Source organism: Pristiophorus japonicus, chromosome 7 (genome assembly GCF_044704955.1).
Source record: "Pristiophorus japonicus isolate sPriJap1 chromosome 7, sPriJap1.hap1, whole genome shotgun sequence".
Lineage (NCBI taxonomy): Eukaryota > Metazoa > Chordata > Chondrichthyes > Pristiophoridae > Pristiophorus > Pristiophorus japonicus.
In genome coordinates this window covers 11,966,300-11,981,117 of record NC_091983.1, presented here as the reverse complement: position 1 = coordinate 11,981,117, position 14,818 = coordinate 11,966,300, and the positions used below count along the sequence as shown (strand labels likewise).

General features: G+C 44.3%; 1 protein-coding gene across 7 annotated transcripts in view; it reads left to right on the top strand.

The window, feature by feature from the left end:
* The window catches only part of shprh (SNF2 histone linker PHD RING helicase), a 154,977-nt gene that overhangs the window by 17,930 nt on the left and 122,229 nt on the right, over positions 1 to 14,818 (top strand). For all 7 annotated transcript variants that reach the window (XR_011593821.1, XM_070884805.1, XM_070884807.1 and 4 more), the window contains exon 5: positions 2,488 to 2,703. Coding sequence is in view for 6 of the 7 variants with exons in the window: in XM_070884805.1 (XP_070740906.1) it covers positions 2,488 to 2,703 (216 nt within the window). In the remaining variant the exon portion in view is untranslated. The remainder of the gene's footprint in view (positions 1 to 2,487; positions 2,704 to 14,818) is intronic.

The window sequence follows — 14,818 nt, the reverse complement described above, 5'->3', positions numbered from 1 at the left end:
CCGTAATGAAAAAGTCTTGTCAAATAATCTACACAGTGGACTGCCAAAATCTTTTGATTAACTGACTTGGAAAAAAAAATCTGCAGTAAACGGTTCATTAAAATGGCAGCAAGTCAGTTAGTTATAAGACAGATAGGAAGTATTTACAGCAATTATTCATGTTCATTCCTTTAATTGTAATGCACAAAGCATGAAAATACTCCAGTGGGTTCCTTGCCATCACCCAGTGCATCGAGGAAGCCTTCTTCCCTCCTCCGCTTTGCGAGCACCGCCAGAGACTTGAATGTCTTTGGTTCGTATATGGCCAGGTCCGCGAGAACCTTCCTGTTCAGCGCCACTTGACTCTTAACGAGATTACTGATCAGCATCGGGTACTTCAGTCCATGCTCACGGGAGACTGCTGCTATCCTGCTGATCCTGCTGATCCAAAGCGTCCTCAGTGTCCTGAGGAGAAATGTTTTCACTCAGAGGGCGGTGAACCTGTGGAATTCTCTACCACAGAAGGCCGTGGAGGCCAAGTCACTGAATATATTTAAGAGGGAGATGGATAGATTTCTAGAAACAAAAGGCATCAAGGGGTATGGGGAAAAAGCAGGAATATGGTGTTGAGATAGAGGATCAGCCATGATCATATTGAATGGCGGTGCAGGCTCGAAGGGCCGAATGGCCTACTACTGCTCCTTTTTTCTATGTTTCTATCTGTCATTCTATAGTGCTGGTTAATGGAAAATTGTTTGCCAGGACACCAGAGTAACTCCCCTGCTCTTCTTCGGGAATTGCCTGTGCACCAGATGTCTGCGGCTATTTAAAGCCTTGGAAAAAGTGTTAATGGGGTAGTGGCCACATAATGCATCCCGTGCATGAACTGCGCTGCGTGCACATATGGAATGGATGCTGCATGGTTAGCTTGTATTGCCGTGTTGGATCCTGTTCCGTAAAGGGTAATCTGCTTGGTAGGTGAGACAAGAAGCCGCAAGCTAACTCTGAGATTCTCATCGTTTAGTAGTCGATCTCTGGTACACGGCAGGAGGTCAAGACCAAATGTAATCGTCGGGTGTCGCAGAGTTCGAACACAGGAATAATGAAACTAGGGCACACAGACCTAGTTCCTAGTTCAGTCCCCATTTTAAAGTCCTGCATTTTGTCGTTAGTGTTATATTTCCATTATAAATTTCTTATGTCCATATTTGTAGTTGAAGCTACCTATGTCAACTTGTCACACTGTAATTGCAACCTCCCAGGAGTAATGGTTATGCGTGCAATTGCAGCATGTCAAGCTTACATCGGGAGTTTACATAGGAATTCATAATGGGAAACATTTGCAACAGGTGTGCGCAGATCGAAAATCTTTAATATATTAATAGGTTTCAAGGTTTCTTAAAGCTGTACCCCATCTGCCAGTATGGGTGTTTACCTGAGAGAACTCCAATTGAGTCTTTCGAAAATGGATGGGTGTCCATTGACCATCTCACTTTCTCTGCTGTTTTTGTAACAATAAGGACAGGATCAGAGGAGGCAGGCAGTACAGAAAGAAGAAAGAAAGACTTGCATTTATATAGTGCCTTTCATGACCTCAGGGCACCCCAAAGCGCTTTACAGCCACTGAGGCACATTTTTGTGAAGTATAGTCACAGCTGTAATGTAGGAAATGTGATAGCCAATTTGCGTACAGCAAGCTCTCACATAAAGCAACGTAATGATGACCAGATAATCTATCCTTCTGTAGTGTTGGTTAATGGAAAAATGTTTGCCAGGACACCAGAATAACCCCCCCCTGCTCTTCTTCAAAATAGTGCCATGGGATCTTTTACGTCCACCTGAGAGAGCAGTCAAGGCGTCGGTTTAACGTCTCATCCGAAAGACGGCACCTCCGATAGTGCAGCACTCCCTCAGCACTGCATTGAGAGAGTCAGCCTAGATTTTGTCAAGTCCCTGGAGTGGGACTTGAACCCACAACCTTCTGACTCGGAGGCGAGAGCGCTGCCCACTGAGCCACAGCTGACAAGGATCTAGTTCAAGCAAAGATAATTACAGGTGTCTGTACAATGCTACAAACAACCCCATCAAAAAAGGTTTAACTCACTCTTGAGTGACGCTAACGTTTTTGCCTCCATCCCCTACCTGGAGACTATTCCAGGTCTTCATTGCTCTTTATCTGAAGAACTGCTCCCTGACAGCGATCCTGAGCTTGTCTATCAGTTTGTATCAATGTCCCCTTGTCTTGCAGTTCAACGTTTAACTTGAATTAGTGCTCAGGATTAATTATTCCCATTCCACCAAGCACCTTACATATTTGTTATATAAGAGTGCGTGTGTCACAAATAGTTAAAATTTAAGAAACAAGATAAAATGTTATTCTCTGAAAAGTCAGGTATTGCCTAGAGTTCACCAACCATCTGTTTTATTTTTGTGTACTGCTGTTTCTTTTGCAGTCTGAGCTGGCAATTTTCTCAAATGACATGAATATTTTCTGCACTTTTAATTCAGAAGCCTCAAACATCACTGAAGAAGCCGATAAAGAGCTGGAAAGGGAGAATGTCGAAGAGCTTTATGACTTTGTACGCCATGCGCATCAGCAGGAAACGCTGTGCAGTGAGAAGGTTCAGCACCCTCTGCTTGTCCCAACACTCAGGCCATACCAGTGCCAGGCTGTCAGTTGGATGCTTCAGAGAGAGCAGTGTGACGTAGGACCTTCCTCAAACAGTAAGTTTGAACCAGCGATCACTGAACATAAGCCTCTCCCCAAAAGACCATTCTTGGGCAGAAGACAAATCTCCTTTTAGTTGGCATGATGGTGAAAATTATTGTTGGCTTCCACCTGGTAGTTTTCACCGTTTCCCAAACCTCATGGTTTGAAACCTCATGGCTGAGGTCCTTCCTACTTGGCTGTAGTTAACCTTGCAACCTAATGCCTTAACGGGTTAGGCTCAACTGACTGGTGGAGCAGCAGGAAGGAACCAATGGTTTGTGCGAGTGAGTGGTGTGATTTTTACCGAGTAAAACTCCAGCAGTCTCCCTCAGCACAATTTGGGACCATTCAGCCCAACTGGTCTGTGCTGCTGTTTATGCTTCACATAAGCCTCTTCCCACCTTACTACTTCATCTAATCCTAACAGTATATCCGTTTATTAATTTCTCCCTCTTGTACTTATCCGGTCTCCCCTTCAATACTTTAAACTAATTTGGGGGGGTGGGGGGAGATTCAGGTGAATGAAGATTAAAAAAAGTCAAAGTATAAGGAGAAGGCAATAGAGCAGGGCAGCACTGGGGGAAATGAAAACCAGAGCGTGCCAGGAAGAGACAGAATGTATAAACATACAGGTGAATCAGAAAGTGGGGTCAAAGCAGGAAAAAATGGTTAAAAAAAAAAAAAAATTTTAAACTCTTTATCTGAATGCACGCAGCATTCGTAACAAAATAGAATAGTTGACGGCACAAATAGATACAAATGGGTATGATCTGATAGCCAAGATGACCAGGACTGGGAACTAAATATTCAGGGGTATTTGACAATTCGGAAGGACAGACAGAAAGAAAAAGGAGGTAGGGTAGCACTGTTAATAAAGGATGAAATCAGTGCGTTAGTGAGAAACGATACTGGCTCAGAGGATCAAGATGTTGAACCAGTTTGGGTGGAGATAAGGAATAATAAGGGGAAAAAGTCGCTGGTGGGCATAATCTATAGGCCCCCTAACTGTTGGATGGAGTATAAATCAAGAAATAATGGAGGCTTGTAATAAAGGAACGGCAATAATCATGGGCGATTTTAACCTTCACATTTTGATTGGACAAAGCAAATTGGCCAGGGTAGCCTTGAGGAAGAGTTCATAGAGAGTATCCGAGATAGTTTCCTTGAACAGTACATTGTGGAACCAACCAGGTAACAGGCTATCTTAGATCTGGTACTGTGTAATCAGACAGGGTTAATAAACGATCTCCTAGTAAAGGATCCTCTAGGAATGAATGACCATAACATGGTTGAATTTCAAATTCAGTTGGAGGGTGAGAAAGTTGGTTCTCAAACCAGGATCCTAAGCTTAAATAAAGGAGACTACAAAGGTATGAGGGCAGAGTTGACTAAAGTGGACTGGGAAAATAGATTAAAGTATGGGATGGTTGATGAGCAGTGGCAGACATTTAAGGAGATATTTCATAACTCACAACAAAACTATATTCAAATGAGAAGGAAAGACTGTAAGAGAAGGGATAACCATCCGTGGCTAACTAAGGAAATCAGGGATGGTATCAAATTGAAAACAAGGGCATACAATGTAGCCAAGACTAGTGGGAGGCCAGAGGATTGGGAAACTTTTAAAAGCCACAAAGAACAACTAAAAAAAATGATAGAGAGGGAAGATAAGATTATGAAAGTAAACTAGCACGAAATATAAAAACAGATAGTAAGGGTTTCTACAGGTACATAAAAAGAAAAAGTGTGGCTAAAGTAAATATTGGTCCCCTGGAGGATGAGACTGGGGAATTAATAATGGAGAACAGGGAAATGGCAGAGACGTTGAACAAATATTTTGTATTGGTCTTCACTGTCGAAGACACTAAAAACATCCCAATAGTGGATAATCAAGGGGTTATAGGGAGGGAGGAACTTAATACAATCACTATTAGTAATGAAGTAGTACTCGGTAAAATAATGGGACTAAAGGCGGACATGTCCCCTGGACTTGATGGCTTACAGCCTAGGATCTTAAAAGAAGTGGTTGCAGAGATCGTGGGTGAATGCATTGGTTGTAATCTACCAAAATTCCCTGGATTCTGGGGCGGTGCCAGCGCATCGGAAAACCGCAAATGTAACGCCCCTATTTTTTTTTAAAAAGCAGAAAACTAGACCAGTTAGCCTAACATCTGACGTTGAGAAAATGCTGAAGTCCATTATTAAGAAATCAGTAGCAGGACATTTGGAAAAGCATAATTCAATCAAGCAGAGTCAGCGTGGTTTTATGATAGGGAAATCGTGTTTGACAAATTTACTGGAGTTCTTTGAGGATGTAACGAGCAGGGTGGATAAGGATGTATTTGAATTTCCAGAAGGCATTCCATAAGGTGCCACATAAAAGATTACTGCACAAGATAAAAATTCACGGGGTTGGGGGTAATATATTAGCATGGATAGAGGATTGGCTAACGAACAGAAAACAAAGAGTGAGGATAAATGGGTCATTTTACGGTTGGCGAACAGTGACAAGTAGGGTGCCGCAGGGATCAGTGCTGGGTCCTCAACTATTTACAATCAATATTAATGACTTGGATGAAGGGACCGAGTATAATGTAACCAAGTTTGCTGATGATACAAAGATGGGTGGGAAAGCAAATTGTGAGGAGGACACAAAAAATCTGCAAAGGGATATAGACAAGCTAAGTGCGTGGGCAAAAATTTGGCAGATGGAGTATAATATTGGAAAATGTGACGTTATCTACTTTGGCAGAAAAAATAGAAAAGCAAATTATAATTTAAATGGAGAAAAAGTGCTGCAGTATAGAGGGACCTGGAGGTCCTTGTGCATGAAACACAAAAAGTTAATATGCAGGTATAGCAAATAATCAGGAAGGCAAATGGAATGTTGGCCTTTATTGCAAGGGGGATAGAGTATAAGAACATAGGAAATAGGAACAGGAGTAGGCCATACACCCCCTCGAGCCTGCTCCGCCATTCAATAAGATCATGGCTGATCTCTGATCATGGACTCAGCTCCACTTCACGCCCGCTCCCCATAACCCCTTATCCCTTTATCATTTAAGAAACTGTCTATTTCTGTCTTAAATTTATTCAATGTTCCAGCTTCCACAGCTCTCTGAGGCTGCGAATTCCTCAGATTTACAACCCTCTGAGAGAAGAAATTACTCCTCATCTCTGTTTTAAATGGGCGGCTCCTTATTCTAAGATCATGCCCTCTAGTTCTAGTCTCCCCCATCAGTGGAAACATCCTCTCTGCATCCACCTTGTCAAACCCCCTCATAATCTTGTATGTTTGATAAGATCGCCTCTCATGCTTCTGATCTCCAATGAGTAGAGGCCCAACCTATTCAATCTTTGCACATAAGTCAACCCCCTCATCCCCGGAATCAACCTAGTGAACCTTCTCCGAACTGCCTCCAAAGCAGGTATATCCTTTCGTAAATATGGAAACCAAAACTGCACACAATATTCCAGGTGTGGCCTCACCAAAACCTTGTATAGCTGTAGCAAGACTTCCCTGCTTTTATACTCCATCCTCTTTGCAATAAAGGCCAAGATACCATTGACCTTCCTGATCACTTGCTGTACCTGCATACTATCCTTTTGTGTTTCATGCACAAGTACCCCCAGGTCCCACTGTACTGCGGCACTTTGCAATCTTTCTCCATTTAAATAATAACTTGCTCTTTGATTTTTTTTCTGCCAAAGTGCATGACTTCACACTTTCCAACATTATACTCCATCTGCCAAATTTTTTCCCACTCACTTAGCCTGTCTATGTCCTTCTGCAGATTTTTTGTGTCCTCTTCACACATTGCTTTTCCTCCCATCTTTGTATCGTCAGGAAACTTGGCTACATTACACTCAGTCCCTTCTTCCAAGTCGTTAATATAGATTATAAATAGTTGGGGTCCCAGCACTGATCCCTGCGGCACCCCACTAGTTACTGGTTGCCAACCAGAGAATGAACCATTTATCCCAACTCTTTGTTCTCTGTTAGTTAGCCAACAAGCTAAAAGTTAGCTAAAAGCAGAGAAGTCCTGCTACAACTGTACAGGGTATTGGTGAGGCCACACCTAGAGTACTGCATACAGTTTTGGTCTTCTTATTTGGGGAAGGATATACTTGCATTGGAGGCTGTTCAGAGAAGGTTCACTCGGTTGATTCCGGAGATGAGGGGGTTGACTTATGAAGTTACGTTGAGTAGATTGGGCCTATACACATTGAAGTTCAGAAGAATAAGAGATGATCTTATCAAAACATATAAGATAATGAGGGGGCTCGACAAGGTGGATGCAGAGAGGATATTTCCACTCATAGGGGAAACTAAAACTAGGGAACATAGTCTCTGAATAAGGGGCCGCCTATTTAAAACTGAGATGAGGAGGAATTTCTTCTCAGAGGGTTGTAAATCTGTGGAATTCTCTGCCCCAGAGAGCTGTGGAGGCTGGGTCATTGAATATATTTAAGGCGGAGATAGACAGATTTTTCAGCGATAAGGGAATAAAGGGTTATGGGGAGCGGGCAGGGAAGTGGAGCTGAGTCCATGATCAGATTAGCCATGATCTTATTAAATGGCGGAGTAGGCTCGAGGGGCCAAGTGGCCTACTCCTGCTCCTATTTCTTATGTCCTTATGTTCTTTATATACTTTTTGTAATCTGGAGACAAGAACTGTGGCCAGCTGCACCTAAGCTGCTTGTATTTGGGTAAGCAGGGTGTGTGCCTTTGGGGGAAGTATGTGCACTCTGCAACAAGCAAACACAGTGGTTTTGTTTGTAGATTTAAACATGGTTTTGGGTTTCTGTGTGCGTCCACACCAAAACATTTCTTTACTGGGATGGCTCACCTTGATGGGAGAAATTCTCTTTCTCTTCTCGCCTCTGTTCCCTCACTCACACAACACAAGATTGAAGACCTTACTGTTTCTGTCTCCCTGGTTATTTAGTCAGTGAAGATAATGTTCTGAGACCATCCAGGGGTGGAGGCTTGTAGTGCTTGATATTTTATATGACTGGGCAATAGATTTCCTCTGGGTTCTGGATGTCACAAGGATCATGGTCGTGTTGATGATGGTTTATGATTTCCCAACATCTACTGTACAGAAGCAATCTCCCCCAGCAGTTGCCCTTGTCCCTCCTATACATTGCCACACATCCAAGGTTTCCTTCTATAAACACATCAAATTATCTCGTTATAAAAAGACTCCGTGATGGTGGTTCTGTGTACTGGAACCTCTCCCCTCTCTATGTCACCATCATAAAATGTTACGCAAGAAGAGGATGACATAGGAACAGGAGGAGGCCCCTCGAGCCTGTTCCACCACTCAATGAGATCATGGCTGATCTGCGACCTAACTCCACATCCTTCGACCCATATCCCTTAAAACCTTTGGTTAACAAAATTTTAAATCGGAGATTGATAATTTTAACAATCGACCTTGCATCAACTGCAGTTTGCGGAAGAGAGTTACAAACTTCTATCACCCTGTGTGTGTAGAAGCATTTCCTAATTTCACTCCTGAAAGGTCTGGCTCTAATTCTTAGACTATGCCCCCTAGTCGTAGACTCCCCAGCCAGCAGCAATAGTTTATCTCCATCTACCATATCTGTTCCCCTTAATGGCCCCAAGTTTCGCCATGATTTGCTCCTGATTTTTAGGAGCAACTGGTGTAGAACAGAGTATCTTAGAAATCGGAATTCTTGCCATTTAGTTTGCTCCAGTTCTGGTCAGTTAGAACAGTTTCACTTTGGAACAGAATTTTTTTTTCAAAAGGGCGCGTGTCCGGCCACTTACGCCTGTTTTCAAAATTTCGTCAGCGAAAACTTACTCCAAACTAACTTAGAATGGAGTAAGTGAAGATTTTTGTACGCTCGAAAAAACTTTGTCTACACTTTAGAAAATCAGGCATAGGTTACAAATCAGGCGTAGGGAATGGGGGGGGGGGGGGGGGGTTAAAGGGAAGTTTACAAACATTAAACACTTCAGTTTTACAAATAAAGAGCCATCATCAATAATAAATGATAAAAACATCAATAAATCAACCAATAAATCAATCAAAAAAAATTAATAAGAAATAATTTTAAAAAAATCAATAAATAAAACATTTTCTACTTACCGACTGCAGCACCGGGAGCCCTCCAACAGCGTGCTGGGATGCCCACCCCCCCAGTGTGTCTCTGTCAGTGTCTCTATCTCTGTCTGTCTGTGTGTGTCTCTCATTCTCTGTCTGTCAGTGTCTGTGTTTCTGACAGCGAGGGGAGGGGAAGGAGGGGGGTAGAGGGAGAGAGGGGGGGAGCAGAGGGAGGGATGGGGAGGAGGAGAAGGGGGAAGGGGGGGAGGAGGAGAAGGGGGAAGGGGGGGAGGAGGAGAAGGGGGAAGGGGGGGGAGGAGGAGAAGGGGGGAGGAGGAGAAGGGGGAAGGGGGGAGGAGGTGAAGGGGGAAGGGGGGAGGAGGGGAAGGGGGGAGGAGGTGAAGGGGGAAGGGGGGAGGAGGTGAAGGGGGAAGGGGGGAGGAGGAGAAGGGGGAAGGGGGGAGGAGGAGAAGGGGGAAGGGGGGAGGAGGAGAAGGGAGAAGGGGGAAGGGGGGAGGAGGAGAAGGGGGAAGGGGGGGAAGAAAAAGGCAGGGGAAAGGAGAGGGGGGGGAAAGGAGAGGAGGGGGGGAAAGGAGAGGGGGGGGGGGAAGGAGAAGGGGGGGGAGGCTGAACGGACCGGGCCCGGTCGGGCCCGAGACTTCGGGCAGGGCCCGTCCCCAGCACCAGATTTACAGGTAGGTGGCGTTGGGTCGGGTGGGGGGGGCGGTGGGAGGGAGAGGGAGGTCAGGTCGGGGGGAGGGAGTTCAGGTCGGGTCCAGTCCGGGGGTGGGGGGAGCAGGAGTCAGGTCGTGGGAGAAGCCTTATTCACGCACCCCAGTGAGGCCATTCGGCCAGGGCTAGGGGCTGCATGCTTCGGGCCCCTCCCATACAGTTTCGGGCGCCTGGAGCTACTGCACTTGCGCGCCCACTGTAGCGCACATGTGCAGAGGTCCCAGCACTGTTTTCAGCGCAGGGACCTGGCTCCGCCCCCCCACAGCTCGTGCTGCGCTGCGCCGAGGGCCAGAGGACCTGCAGGGAGCTGGAGAATCTGCAGTTTTTTTTAGGCGCACTTTGTGGCGCGAAAAACGGACGTCCAGGTCGGGACTGCGCCGTTCTAGGCACGGCTCGAAACTTGGGCCCATTATCTTGAAAAATTCGATTAAATCAGAATAAGGGATGGCCCATTTAAAACTGAGATGAGGGAAAATTACTTCTCTGAGAGTTGTAAATCTGTGGAATTCTCTGCCCCAGAGAGCTGTGGAATATATTTAAGGTGGAGATAGACAGACTTTTCAGCGATTAATTCCAGGGAATACAACTCTAGTTTGTGTAATCTCGCCTCGTAATTTAATCCTTGGAGTCTCCTGCTCCCAGCCAGGGGAAACAATCTCTCAGCAACTATCCTGTCAATTCTCTTCAGAATCTTGTATGTTTCAATGAGATCACCTCTCATTCTTCTAAACTCCAGAGAGTATAGGCCCATTCTACACAATTTCTGATCATAAGACAGCCCTCTCATCCCAGGAATCAATCTAGTGAACCTCTAAGGCATGTATATCCTTCCTTAGATAAGGAGACCAAAACTGTGCACAGTGCTCCCGGTGTGGTCTCACCAAGGCCTTGTACAATTGTAGCAAGACTTCCTTACTCTTATACTCCATCCCCCTTGCACTAAAGGACAACATGCCATTTGCCTTTCTTATGGCTTGCTGCACCTGCATGCTAGCTTTCTGTGTTTCTTGCACAAGGACACCCAAATCTCTCTGAACACCAACATTTAAAAGTTTCTCACCATGTAAAAAATATTCTGTTTTTCTATTCTTCCTACCAAAGTGAATAACCTCACATTTCCCCACATTATACTCCACCTGCCATCTTATTGCCCACTCACTTAGTCTATCTATATCCCTACGAACTAGGGTTGTATTACTGCACAAGAAATAAGTTCACGTGGTTGGAGGGTAATATATTAGCATGGATAGAGGATTGGCTAACTAACAGATAACAGAGAGTCGGGATAAATAGTTCATTCTCTGGTTGGCAACCAGTAACTAGTGGGGTGCCGCAGGGATCAGTGCTGGAACCCCAACTATTTATATTAACGACTTGGAAGAAGGGACTGAGTGTAACGTAGCCAAGTTTGCTGACGATACAAAGATGGGAGAAAAAGCAATGTGTGAGGAGGACACAAAATATCTGCAGAAGGACATAGACAGGCTCAGTGAGTGAGCAAAAATTTGGCAGATGGAGTATAATGTTGGAAAGTGTGAGGTCATGCACTTTGGCAGAAAGAATCAAAGAGCAAGTTATTATTTAAATGAAGAAAGATTGCAAAGTGCCGCAGTACAGCGGGACCTGGGGGTACTTGTGCATGAAGCACAAAAGGATAGTATGCAGGTACAGCAAGTGATCAGGAAGGCCAATGGTATCTTGGCCTTTATTGCAAAGGGGATGAAGTATAAAAGCAGGGAAGTCTTGCTACAGCTATGTAAGGTACTGGTGAGGCCACACCTGGAATACTGCGTACAGTTTTGGTTTCCATATTTACAAAAGGATATTTTTGCTTTGGAGGCAGTTCAGAGAAGGTTCACTAGGTTGATTCCGGGGATGAGGGGGTTGACTTACGAGGAAAGGTTGAATAGGTTGGGCCTCTACTCATTGGAATTCAGAAGAATGAGAGGTGATCTTATCGAAACGTATAAGAGTATGAGGGAACTTGACAAGGTCGATGCAGAGAGGATGTTTCCACTGATGGGGGAGACTAGAACTAGAGGGCATGATCTTAGAATAAGGGGCCGCCCATTTAAAACAGAGATGAGGAGAAATTTCTTCCCTGAGGGTTGTAAATCTGTGGAATTCGCTGCCTCAGAGAGCTGTGGAAACTGGGACATTGAATAAATTTAAGACAGAAATAGACAGTTTCTTAAACGATAAGAGGATAAGATGTTATGGGGAGCGGGCGGGGAAGTGGAGCTGAGTCCATGATCAGATCAGCCATGATCGTATTGAATGGTGGAGCAGGCTCAAGGGGCGGTTTGGCCTATTCCTGTTCCTATTTCGTATGTTCTTTGCAGATGCTTTGTGTTCTCCTCACAGCTTACTGTCCCATTTAGCTTTGTATCATCAGCAAACTTGGATACATTACACTCGGTCCCTTCATCTAGGTCATTCATATAGATTGTAAATAGCTGGGGCCCCAGCACTGATCCTTGCAGCACTAATTACAGCCTGCCAAGGTACGCGGAATCAGAGGAAATGTATTAGCATGGATCGAGAATTGGCTGGCTAACAGAAAGTAGAGAGTCGGGATAAATGGGTCCTTTTCGGGTTGGAAATCGGTGGGTAGTGGTGTGCCACAGGGATTGCTGCTGGGACCACAACTGTTTACAATATACATCGATGACCTGGAAGAGGGGACAGAGTGTAGTGTAACAAAATTTGCAGATGACACAAAGATTAGTGGGAAAGCAGGTTGTGTAGAGGACACAGAGAGGCTGCAAAGAGATTTAGATAGGTTAAGCAAATGGGCTAAGGTTTGGCAGATGGAATACAATGTCGGAAAATGTGAGGTCATCCACCTTGGGGAAAAAAAACAGTAAAAGGGAATATTATTTGAATGGGGAGAAATTACAACATGCTGAGGTGCAGAGGGACCTGGGGGTCCTTGTGCATGAATCCCAAAAAGTTAGTTTGCAGGTGCAGAAGGTAATCAGAAAGGCGAATGGAATGTTGGCCTTCATTGCGAGAGGGATGGAGTACAAAAGCAGGGAGGTCCTGCTGCAACTGTACAGGGTATTGGTGAGGCCGCACCTGGAGTACTGCGTGCAGTTTTGGTCACCTTACTTAAGGAAGGATATACTAGCCTTGGAGGGGGTACAGAGACGATTCACTAGGCTGATTCTGGAGATGAGGGGGTTATCTTATGATGATAGATTGAGTAGACTGGGTCTTTACTCGTTGGAGTTCAGAAGGATGAGGGGTGATCTTATAGAAACATTTAAAATCATGAAAGGGATAGACAAGATAGAGGCAGAGATGTTATTTCCACTGGTCGGGGAGACTAGAACTAAGGGGCACAGCCTCAAAATACAGGGGAGCCAATTTAAAACCGAGTTGAGAAGGAATTTCTTCTCCCAGAGGGTTGTGAATCTGTGGCATTCTCTGCCCAAGGAAGCAGTTGAGGCTAGCTCATTGAATGTATTCAAATCACAGATAGATTGTTAACCAATAAGGGAATTAAGGGTTATGGGGAGTGGGCGGGTAAGTGGAGCTGAGTCCACGGCCAGATCAGCCATGATCTTTTTGAATGGCGGAGCAGGCTCGAGGGGCTAGATGGCCTACTCCTGTTCCTAATTCTTATGTTCTTATAACCTGAAAAAGACCTGTTTATCCCGACTCTTTGTTTTCTGTCCGTTAACCAATCCTCTCTCCATGCTAATATATTACCTCCAATCCCATGAGCCCTTATCTTGTGCAATAACTTTTTATGAGGCACCTTATCGAATGCCTTTTGGAAATCCACATATACTATATCCACTGGTTCCCCTTTATCTACCCTGCTTGTTACATCCTCAAAAAACTCTTAATAAATTTTCCAAAACACGATTTTCCTTTCATAAAACCATGTTGACTCTGCCTAATCATGTTAGAATTATCGAAGTGCCCAGATACCACTTCCTTAACAATAGATTCCAGCATTTTCCTGATGACTGCTGACAGGCTAACTGGCCTGTAGTTCCCTGTTTTCTATCTCCCTCCTTTCTTGAATAACGGCGTTACATTTGCTACCTTCCAATCCGCTGGGACTGTTCTAGAATCTAGGGAATTTTGAAAGATCTAAACCAATGCATCCACTATCTCTGCAGCCACCTCTTCTAGAACTCTAGGCTGTAGGCCGTCAGGTCCAGGGGATTTGTCGGTTTTTAGTCCCATTAGCTTCTCGAGCACTTTTTCTCTACTTATATTAATTATATTAAGTTCTTCACACTCACTAGACCCTTGGTTCACCTCCAGTTTAGATATGCTTTTTGCGTCTTCACAAAATATTTGTTTAACGTTTCTGCCATTTCTTTTTCCCCATAATAATTTAGAAACATAGAAACATAGAAAATAGGTGCAGGAGTAGGCCATTCGGCCCTTCGGCCCTTCGAGCCTGCACCGCCATTCAGTAAGATCATGGCTGATCATTCTCTCAGTACCCATTTTCTGCTTTCTCTCCATACCCCTTGATCCCCTTAGCCATAAGGGCCATATCTAACTCCCTCTTGAACATATCCAGTGAACTGGCATCAACAATTCTGCGGTAGAGAATTCCACAGGTTAACAACTCTCTGAATGAAGAAGTTTCTCCTCATCTCAGTCCTAAGTGGCTTACCCCTTATCCTAAGACTATGTCCCCTGCTTCTGGACTTCCCCAACATCGGGAACATTCTTCACGCATCTAACCTGTCCAGTCCTGTCAGAATCTTACACGTTTCTATGAGATCCCCTTTCATCCTTCTAAACTCCAGTGAATACAGGCCCAGTTGATCCAGTCTCTCCTCATATGACAGTCCAGTCATCCCGGGAATCAGTCTGGTGAACCTTCGCTGTACTCCCTCAATAGCAAGAACGTCCTTCCTCAGATTAGGAGACCAAAGCTGAACACAATATTCCAGGTGAGGCCTCACTAAGGCCCTGTACAATTCCTGTCTGAGTCTCTAAGGGAGCAACGTTTATTTTTGCTACTCTCTTCCTTTTTACATACTTGTAGAAGCTCTTACAATCTGTTTTTATATTTCTTGTTAGTTTTCTCTCATAATTTATTTTTTCCCTTTTTATCAATTTTAAGGTCATCCTTTGCTGGTTTCTGAAACTCTCCTAATCCTCAGCTTTACTACTATTATTCCCAACATTATAAGCTTGTTCTTTCAATCTAATGCAACCCTTAACTTCTTTATTTAGCCAGGGATGGATCACTTTCCTGTGCAGTTTTTGTTTCTTAATGAAATGTATTTTTGTTGAGAATTATGAAATATTTCTTTAAATGCTAGCCACTGCTTATCTATTGCCATCC